Consider the following 11,169-nt stretch of genomic DNA (forward strand, 5'->3'; position numbering starts at 1 on the left):
TAAAAACAAAAGAGAATGCTATAGTCGAGTTCCCAAACATTTAAATACCCGTACGAAGAAGAAATTTCAACACTAAAAGATTTTGGCAAATCGAGAGACATTTACAAGACCAACAAAAATTAGAAAAAAAACAAGAGAGAACGCTATAGTCGAGTTCCCCGACTATCTGATACCCGTTACTCAGCTACTGGAAGTGCGAAGGAGAGTCTTCAACACTGACAGTTTTTGGCGGTTTGTGGGCGTTTTAGTGGGCGTGGCAACAAGTTTTTTGGCCAATCGATAGAAATTTACAAGACCAATACAAAAATGAAACAAATTTTCAAAAGTGTGGGCGTGGCAGCTTTGGGCGGTTTGTGGGCGTTAGAAAAAAAGTTTTTTTACAAGATAAATACAAAAATGAAAAAATATTAAAACAATTTTCAAAAGTGTGGGCGTGGCAGTATTTGGCGGTTTGTGGGCGTTAGAGTGGGCGTGGCAACGGGAATCGACAAACTTGCGCTGTGTCTATGTCTCTGGAGTCTGTATGCCGAGTCTCTACTTTCTAGCTTTTGTAGTTCCTGAGATCTCAGCGTTCATACGGTCGGACAGACAGACGGACATGACCAGATCGACTCGGCTATTGATCCTGATCAAGAATATATATACTTTATATGGTCGGAAACGCTTCCTTCTGCCTGTTACATACTTTTCAACGAATCTAGTATACCCTTTTACTCTACGAGTAACGGGTATAAAAACTTTTTTTAAAAGTGTAGGCGTGGCAGTCTTGGGCGATTTGTGGGCGTTAGAAAAGGCGTAGCAAAAAGTTTATTTTAGCAAATTAATGAAAATTTATAAAACTAATAAACAAATGAAAAAAGAGAGAACGCTACAGTGGAGTTCCCCGACTATCTGATACCCGTAACGCAGCTAGTGGAAGTGCGAAGGAGAAATTTCGACCCTGACCGTTTTTGGCGGTTTGTGGGCGTTAGAGTGGGCGTGGCGACATGGGTCAACAATCTGAGTCTGCATGCTTAATCTCAACTTTCTAGCTTTATAGTTCCTAAGATCTCGACTTTCATACGGCCAGGCAGACGGACAGTAAGACGGACATGGCCAGATCTTTACGCTTCTGCTTGTTACATACTTTTAAACAAATCTAGTATACACCTTTAATCTACGAGTAATGGCTATAAAAATGGTAGTCACAAAATTGCAAATCTGAAATTTTTAAATAGGAGTTGTCATCATCAATTTTATATAGATAACATATAATAAAATAGACGTGCTTCTTAGTTCCCGAGACCTTGACGTTCATAAGGATTCTAATCAAGATGTATATTCTAGATTATTCCTTTTAACCGTTTGCATACTTTACGCCCGAAAAAGTAGCTATAGTATTATATATTTCTTAGCGAAGTTTTTATGAGATAATTAGCATATATGAATAGTTAGCATATATGAACAGTTAGAATAGTTAATCGTAGAGTAGAAGGGTATACTAGATTCGTTGAAAAGAATGTAACAGGCAGAAGAAAGCGTTTCCGACCATATAAAGTATATATGTATATTCTTAATCAGGATCAATAGCCGAGTCGATCTGACCATGTCCGTCTGTCCGTCCGTATGAACGTCGAGATCTCAGGAACTACAAAAGCTGGAAAGTTCAGATTAAGAATACTGACACCAGAGACATAGACGCAGCGCAAGATTGTCGACTCATGTTGCCACGCCCACTCTAACGCCCACAAACCGCACAAAGCTGCCACGCCCACACTTTTGAAAAATGTTTTGATATTATTTCATTTTTGTATTGGTCTTGTAATTTTCTATCGACTTGAAAAAAAACTTTTTGGCACGCCCAATCTAAAGCTCCCAAAACGGCCAAAGCTGCCACGCCCACACTTTTGAAAAATGTTTTTATACCCGTTACTCGTAGAGTAAAAGGGTATACTAGATTCGTTGAAAAGTATGTAACAGGCAGAAGGAAGCGTTTCCGACCATATAAAGTATATATATTCTTGATCAGGATCAATAGCCGAGTCGATTTGGCCATGTCCGTCTGTCCGTCCGTCTGTCCGTCTGTCCGTCTGTCCGTCTGTCTGTCCGTATGAACGTCGAGATCTCAGGAACTACAAAAGCTAGAAAGTTGAGACTAAGCACACAGACTCCAGGGACATAGACGCAGCGCAAGTTTGTCGATTCAGGTTGCCACGCCCACTCTAACGCCCACAAACCGCCCAAAACTGCCACGCCCACACTTTTGAAAAATGTTTTGAAATTTTTTCATTTTTGTATTAGTCTTGTAATTTTCTATCGATTTGCAAAAAATCTTTTTGCCACGCCCACTCTAACGCCCACAAACCGCCAAAAACTGTCCTTCGCACTTACACTAGCTGAGTAACGGGTATCAGATAGTCGAGGAACTCGACTATAGCGTTCTCTCTTGTTTTTGTATTGGTTTTGTAAATTTTTATCGATTTGCCAAAAAAAACTTTTTGCCACACCCACTCTAACGCCCACAAACCGCCCAAAACTGCCACGCCCACACTTTTGAAAAATGTTTTCATATTTTTCATTTTTGTATTAGTCTCGTAAATTTCTATCGCTTTGCCAAACAACTTTTTGCCACGCCCACTCTAACGCACACAAACCGCCAAGACTCACCTTCGCACTTCCACTAGCTGAGTAACGGGTATCAGATAGTCGGGGAACTCGACTAAAGCGTTCTCTCTTGTTTTAGACTTAGAATCGCATTGTACTGTATTTTTTTCGAACTGATTTTTATAAAACATTCCTTGCTCTTAGTCTACAAATTATAAATTATATAAATAAATATTTTATTATCTTACTACAAATGTATATTTTAAACTATTTTTCAGGTCCAATAATGGTAATGACGACGGCTCTCTAATGTCCAGTTCTGATGTGGAAACTTTTGACGGGAAAATAGTTTACAATCTTGATGGCAGCGCATACATCATAGCCACAGATAATGCCAATGTAGGTCGATCAGGGTCTGGCCAAATTTGTTATGCTTCAACATCGGATTCACTAAAGAACCTGTCAAAGGGTAAAGATCGTGGGCAGGGAGAGAATGAAATAGAACATCCACCTTTAGAGCAAAGTGAAAACAAAAGGCAGGAGGAAGATGAATCCTCAGTAGGCGCTTCCTACAAATCGAGTCCGAAAATCCATTCCTTTCGTGTGGTGTCCGCGCAAGATGCTAACTCAACTTGCCAAGAACAAATCAGAGCATTCAAAATCCAGAAACCAATTTTAATGTGTTTTATATGCAAGTTGTCATTTGGCAACGTTAAGTCCTTTAGCTTGCATGCAAACACTGAACACCGACTCAATTTGGAAGAGCTGGACCAGCAGCTACTTAATCGCGAGTACTCCAGTGCCATTATTCAGAGAAATATGGATGAAAAGCCGCAGATATCATTTCTACAGCCCTTGGGTAAAGACGCCTCTACTGACAGCAATGATACCGAGAAGCTTCAAACAGCAACTGAGGGCAGTGACCAAGCTCTGCCTCTGTCTCCGCAGCCAGTCATCAGCAATGACTCCGAACTCGAGCCCGAAAATAAGCAAGAGACTGAGCAGAATCCGCCCCTTAACGAGGACCGGGAGCAAGAGTCTGAAACGGATCAGTACACTAGTAGTAATAAAATGGCGGCACCTAGTGCATATCTCCCATTATCATCGCCTAAAGTAGCGGGAAAATTAACTGTGAAATTTGGTTCCTTAAACTCAGCAACAGCAAAGACTAATAACCTATCAAAAGTTTCCTCAACCAGTTCACCTACATCGACATACGCATCCGGGGAGGTCTTATCACCCAGTACTGATAATATAAGTAACCATAAGTCAACACATTGCAACCAAGAAACAGAGCCACCCTCGTCGTCTTCGTCAGAGGTGGAAATGAAGATTGGCTCTATGTCCACATCACCTCAAACAAATGATTCGGATGTTCCCTGCTCAGGTTTTTCGCAACTGCAGCACATGACAACAGGTGGTGTATACACTCCTCAAGTCAGTTCCTTCCATGCATCTTTAGCAGCGCTGGCCGCCAACGAATCGAATGAGAACCGGGTTAAGGTGATCACAGAGTTCCTTCAACAGCAGCTGCAGCAACATCAGCACCAGAGTTCCTTATTTCCAAGCCCATGTCCCGATCATCCCGACCTCAAAAGTATGGACTGTAAAACCTGCGAGCTTTTCGACATCCAGCAGCGGTCAAAGTCACCGTCTTCTTCACATCACCAGATTTCCCAATCTCTGCCCCAACTGCAGATTCAGTCTCAGCCACAGCAAACCCCACATCGTTCACCTTGCAGCAACAGTGTTACCCTGGCCATATCACCCAGCACCTCCTCGGTGGCCAGCGCTGGAAATGCGTCGAGCGCCACATCCAGCTTTACAATCGGCGCCTGTTCCGAGCACATCAATGGTCGTCCCCAAGGAGTAGACTGTGCGCGGTAAGAAATAGATTATGCAGTAGCAGTTCGGGTCTCTGTCCGATTCCGGGGGATGGATAGGTTGTTGTGGATGGGAAGTCGTGGCCCTTGCTGCAGGCATTTGATGGCTGATTGGTGAAGGGTTGCCTTTGAGGACCGCATATACCACGTGGAGGGTGCAAATATTAAGTTCCTTCATAATGCCGTAATATGCGCAATTATTAAGGATATTCGGACTTGCTACTGTAGCCGGAAACTTTTTGCCACTGTTGAACAATAAGTCATTAGGCCAACAGCGGGAACGTCATAGGTTGATTACTTGCCCGCTGGACAGGCTTATATGCTGTTCATTTAAACACAAATGACAATTGGGTTGATGATAAAAAGCCCTCCGGTTAGTTAGATCCCACTAATTGCTTCACACTTGAATAAATATGTCTACTTCCAAATCCCAACCCGGCTTTGACAAAAAATACCTAAAATACCACTGAAAATATTTCCTGGTGAATTTGTGGAGACGTTTTGAGGGTGTCGAATTTGTTTATGATGGCAAAGTAACTGAAAAGCCCTAACTCCGACAAATGCAATTATGTTTTAGCAAACCAACAGGTGTACTAGTTATTTTCCACTCTTACATTTTAATATTTATTTCACGGCGAACATTTAGGTTGTAACCTTTATTAAATAGAATATAGTAATTAAAAGGGTAATGTTTATATTTACCAATGCGAACAGAAAGCGAATAAGTTGATATGAATATACCACCATAAATTGTTAAATGGAGTTCGTGGAATCTGTTCTTGTTAATAAGGGACACACTACTTTTAGTCTCCGATCCCATAAATATATATAATATGCCTGTATATTTCAATTAACAGCTTGTTGGGAATCTTTGTCATGATGATATGATCTGCAGGGAGGGGCCAGTTTAATATTGCTGTGGCGTAAATTTATGATGGCGGCTGAACCAACAAAAATTAAACCAATTGCGCTGATTTCACTTAATAAATGTTTCTGACCGCCTAGCCGTCCGGTCCCCAATTGTTACAATTGAATGGTGTCGCCTGGGTCGAGGCGAACAGCTTTGTCACTTTGCTAGGTAGCGATGATACTACTACTAATAAATGTTTTAAGGTGCCTTCCCTGCATTAGAAGCTGAGTTACTGTTCAAATTAAATATCAGCCGGAAGGAATATTGAGAAGGAAATAAATAAATAGTAATCTAATTAAGTCAAATCTAATCTAATTAAATTAAATCGTTTACAGATTTTTGACTCTCTTTTACATAGTATGTTTCATTGTTTAATGATTATTATATTACTCTGCTTATTTTCAATTTCCCCAGCTGTGAAATGCTTCTAAACTCAGCTCGATTAAACAGCGGCGTGCAAATGTCTACTCGCAACTCCTGCAAGACTCTTAAATGTCCCCAGTGCAATTGGCACTATAAATACCAGGAAACATTGGAGATCCACATGAGGGAAAAACATCCTGATGGGGAGAGTGCCTGTGGTTATTGCCTTGCAGGTACTAAGTCCGTTAACTTTACTTAAATATTTCTAAATATTTCCCAAATTTACTACATATAATATAGGGCCTTTGTAGGAATTACAACGTAGAATAACGGATTATATTATTTTTTCCGATTTCTCGAATTTATTGATGACAATATGTTATAGTTTGTATACTCATGCAAGCGGGGCAAGTCAGCCTTTGTTGGACTCACCACCCATTCGTGCGATTGTTTTTACGTATACTATTATTTGCTATTTGCAGCAAACTTTTTTAGATGCCTCCTTTTTGTTGCTAGTAGTTTATATATAAGAAGGACGGATCGGATTGGACTATTATATTATACAGCTCCCACAGGACATAAATAATAATATTAATAATCAACATGGTTTTTCTTAATATTAAAGGATCCAATAATTTGAGAAAAAGAACATAATTTCATCTGCAGTGTTAACGATAATTCTGCTTTTCATAGCTAGCTCCTTTTATGTTATTGGTTTTGACAGTGGGTTTTAGGCCGAAAACATTCCCTTACGGATGAGTATTTAACATTATACATACATACCTTGGAAATAATTTGTAAAAGGATTTTAAACCATATTATCAATTTATTTAAACCATTTTCTTTTGGGATAGGACAACAGCATCCTCGGCTGGCACGGGGAGAATCCTATTCTTGCGGTTATAAGCCGTATCGCTGTGAAATCTGTAACTACTCCACGACCACCAAGGGTAATCTTTCCATTCATATGCAATCGGACAAACATCTGAACAACATGCAGGAACTAAACAGCTCTCAAAATATGGTTGCAGCTGCGGCTGCTGCAGCGGCGACTGGCAAACTGCTGCTCTCGCCCCAAGTAACTGCTGCAGGTCCATCCAACAGCGGTTCTGGCGCAAGCAGCGGCTCATCCAACATTGTCGGCAGCAATGCATCCCTGAGCGGAAACGCAACGCCGGCCGCCACTGGAGCAAATAGTTCCAATGCTACTGCCGGAATCAGTACAAACAGCGGCGGCACAAAGCCAAAGCCCTCATTTCGATGCGACATCTGTAGCTATGAAACTTCCGTGGCCCGCAACCTGCGCATTCACATGACCAGCGAGAAGCACACCCACAACATGGCAGTGCTGCAGAATAACATCAAGCACATCCAGGCATTTAATTTCTTACAGCAACAACAACAAAGCGTCACTGGGAATATTGCTGGTCATAGCTCCGGAAGTTTTATGCCCGAGGTTGCGTTGGCGGATCTAGCGTACAACCAAGCCCTTATGATTCAGCTCCTTCACCAACAGCAACAACAACAACATCAGCAGACAGCTAATACCAAACTATCACCCTCATCTTCACCCGTGAGCACTACGGATCAGTTTTCCTTTTCTCCCAAGCCAATGAAGCTCAGTCATGGAACAGGAGCTTGCTTGGGGTTAGGAATGGCAATGGGAATGAGCCACTTGAACGAAGTGCCCGGCGATTTATCAGGGGATCCTCATCCCCTGACAAAAACAGATAAGTGGCCCACGGCCTTCTACAGCTGCCTAATCTGCGATTGCTTCAGTACGAACAACCTAGACGATATGAACCAGCATTTGCTGGTAGATCGATCCCGGCAATCCTCCAGTGCATCCTCCGAAATAATGGTTATTCACAATAACAACTATATATGCCGGCTGTGCAACTACAAGACGAATCTCAAGGCAAATTTTCAACTACACAGCAAGACGGACAAGCACTTACAGAAGCTTAACTTTATAAACCACATCAGAGAGGGCGGTCCCCGAAATGAGTATAAAATGCAGTATCAACAACAGCTTGCCGCAAATGTAGTACAACTTAAGTGCAACTGCTGTGACTTCCACACCAATTCTATTCAGAAGCTGGGCCTGCACACACAACAGATGCGTCACGACACAATGCGAATGATATTCCAGCATTTACTGTACATTGTTCAGCAAAGTGAAATGCACAATAAGTCCTCGGGCTCGGCGGAAGATGATCCTCAATGCTCCTGTCCGGATGAAGATCAGCAATTGCAGTCGTCTAAGAAACTGCTCCTCTGTCAGTTGTGCAACGTTACCGCCACGAATCTACATGAAATGGTCCAGCATGTAAAGGGAATGAGACACATGCAAGTCGAGCAATTTATTTGCTTGCAGCGTCGCAGTGAAAACCAAGAAATACCCGCACTAAACGAAGTTTTTAAAGTGACGGAATGGATCATGGACAATGAAGGTATGTTGGAACACATTATTATTTCTTACTAAAAAATTCAAATTGGAAGATATTTCGGTAGTAATTGCCAATGTATGTGTATTTTAGCTTTAAAAAAACATGAAAGGAAGCTTCGGCTAGCCGAAGGTTGTATACCCTTGCAATGATTAGATACATATAGGAACAAGAAGAAACGATATAGTCGAGATCCTCGACTATCACCTGTTACTCAACTAGTGGGAGTGCGAACGAGAAAATTCAACATTCGTTTTGGGATATGGATGGAAATTCGGGCGCAAAAAAAGAGAGAACGGTTTAATCGAGTTCCCCGACTATTTGATACCCGTTACTCAGGTAGTGGAAGTGCGAAGAAGAGTCTTAACTATGACAGTTTTTGGCGGTTTGTGGGTGTTAGAGTGGGCGTGGCAAAAAGTTTTTTGGCAAATCGATAAAAATTTACATGACTAATACAAAAATGAAAAAATATCAAAACATTTTACAAAGGTGTGGGCTTGGCATCTTTGGGCGGTTTGTGGGCGTTAGATAGGCGTGGCAAAAAGTTTTTTTACAAGACCAATACAAAAATGAAAAAATATTAAAACATTTTTCAAAAGTGTGGGCGTGGCAGTTTTTGGCGGTTTGTGGGCGTTAGAGTGGCAACATGAATCGACAAACTTGCGCTGCGTCTATGCCTTTAGAGTCAGTATGCTTAATCTGAACTTTCTAGCTTTTGTAGTTCCTGAGATCTCGAAGCTCATACGGACTGACAGACGGACATGGCCAGATCGACTCGGCTATTGATTAGAAATATATAAACTTTATACGGTCGGAAACGCTTCCTTCTGCCTGTTTCAACGAATCAAGTATACCCTTTTACTCTACGAGTAACGGGAATAATAATTATACTTTATAGAGTCTCGACAACGCTTTTTTCTACCTGTTATTCACATTTACTCTACGGGAAACGGGTCTAAAAAATTGGGTATGATAAAAAGTAATCTATTATTCGCTTCTAATTTTTTCACTCGGACTTTAACAAATGAGATGTAATCCTTAATAAGAATTTTCAAATATATTTTTTTTTGGTTTTAGGTAATTTATTGAAATAAAACACCCTATGACAGCTTTGCACATACATCCAATAACTTTATAACTACGAAATTTTTATTTCGTTTATTCCGATTCCTATTTATACCCGTTACTTGTGGAGTAAAAGAGTATACTAAATTCGTTAAAAAGTATGTAACAGGCAGAAGGAAGAGTTTCCGCCCATATAAAGTATATATATTATTGATCAGGATCAATAGCCGAGTGCATTTGGCCATTTCCACACTTTTGAAAAATGTTTTGGTTTTTTTTTTATTTGTATTGTACATTTCTATCGGTCTGCAGAAAAACTTTTTGTCACGCCCACTCTAACGCCCACAAACCAACAAAAACTGCTAGTGCTGAAATTTCTCCTTCGTAACGAGTATCAGATAGTTGGGGAACTCGACTATAGCGATCTATCTTGTTTTTATGCTGACAAATGTCTCCTTCGCTGCGTTGCAAACTTCAGACTGAGATCAATATTATCTAGTGGGAGTGCAAGTGAGAATTCGCACAAAGTTGTTCATAAACAAAATATATAGACATTTTTGTATAATACACAGTTCAAAGGAATCTTGTGTAGGTATATTAGGTTTGCTTGTCCATCAAGTATATATCAAATGCTGTTGAGCATAAATACAAACGCTCCTTATGATTCTCCAAAGTCTCCTCTTCCACAGACCATAACCATATTGCATTGTATAATATGGTTCGTTCGTTCGTAACTCATCATTAAGCGCTGATTTCAGTTCAATTTCTTCTTCCCGCTCTTCGATTATTATCGTCTTCGCCTGCGACTTCGCCCTGGCCTCGTCCTCACGTTTTGGGCTCCGAATCATCGACGCGTTTACGTAAATTCTTCTCTGTCTTTCCGCTCGTCTTCGCCCCCTCTCGTCTTTAGCGACTTATATGCGTTCTGAGATTTATACGCTGACGCTGACCCTTAAGGAAATTATTACAAATTACTTAAGAATGCAAAAACGATTATGTGTATCCATCGAATTTGCAATTAGTGACGTGCACACTTTGCTCCACACCAGTCTCAGCCTCAGTCTCAGTCTCAGGCCCAGGCTCAGGCTCAGACCCAGGCCCAGGCTCAACCTCAGTCTGCAGCCCAGACTCAGGCTAGTCTTTCTTTTCTTGGGCATGGGTGTTCGAAGCCCACAATCCAAAAGGCCAAACAAATTTACTCCACTCCACAGTGTGAGATTCTCATATCAGATGCGCGGCGTCGTGCAGGGCCGAACCGCAGGCATAGCACCTAACCACAGAACACCAACGCGACGCCGAACCCCAAACCCCGAACTGTGAGGCCGAACCTCGCAGAGACACAACAAACAATCGCCGCTCCGCCGCCACTTCTTGCGCACATACGGATATGGCAGAACACATAGCAGTACTCCGCACCACATTAATATGAAGCCGGCCAGATTCGTACTTGCCCTTGCCCCTTACCATAAGCTCACCAGCGCCCACTCCTTTTTAGATGTTGATAATTACACACGTTGCTCTACACTGATATAGGGTGTCTCGGGTCTATATGCAAAACGAAATACTGGCGAATGTAGACAATAAGGTCCAAAAGATTTTTGCCGTCAGTACAAGCTCGCTTCAGCTAAAGAGACTTGTGCCTGCGGATCTGAAAAGCTGTTTCCCTGCGATTGCCGGTCAATATCTCCCCTTTGTTGCCATTTGTCGCTTGATCTTGAACACTCGCTTTCTATTCTATTCATTTCTCTGTTGATTAGTGAGCTCTGCTCCATTATTAGTGGTCTGTTTGACAACTACATTGAGGTTAACTAATTAGTATTACCTTATTATCTTTACTTCAAGTTTATAAACGTCTAAAAGCAAATTAAATTTAAAATAGTTAAAACATTTTCCTTCGTTAAAAATCTAAAACATCGAC

General features: G+C 41.3%; 1 protein-coding gene across 6 annotated transcripts in view; it reads left to right on the plus strand.

Moving 5' to 3' along the window:
• LOC6523728 (zinc finger protein 2) overlaps positions 1-11,169 on the plus strand; it is a 42,200-nt gene that overhangs the window by 19,671 nt on the left and 11,360 nt on the right. For all 6 annotated transcript variants that reach the window (XM_043207206.1, XM_043207204.1, XM_039376944.2 and 3 more), the window contains 3 exons: positions 2,862-4,466; positions 5,791-5,972; positions 6,594-8,192. In XM_043207206.1, coding sequence (XP_043063141.1) covers positions 2,893-4,466; positions 5,791-5,972; positions 6,594-8,192 — 3,355 coding nt within the window. In that variant the 5' untranslated portion in view covers positions 2,862-2,892. The remainder of the gene's footprint in view (positions 1-2,861; positions 4,467-5,790; positions 5,973-6,593; positions 8,193-11,169) is intronic.

This window comes from Drosophila yakuba, chromosome 4 (assembly GCF_016746365.2).
Source record: "Drosophila yakuba strain Tai18E2 chromosome 4, Prin_Dyak_Tai18E2_2.1, whole genome shotgun sequence".
Lineage (NCBI taxonomy): Eukaryota > Metazoa > Arthropoda > Insecta > Diptera > Drosophilidae > Drosophila > Drosophila yakuba.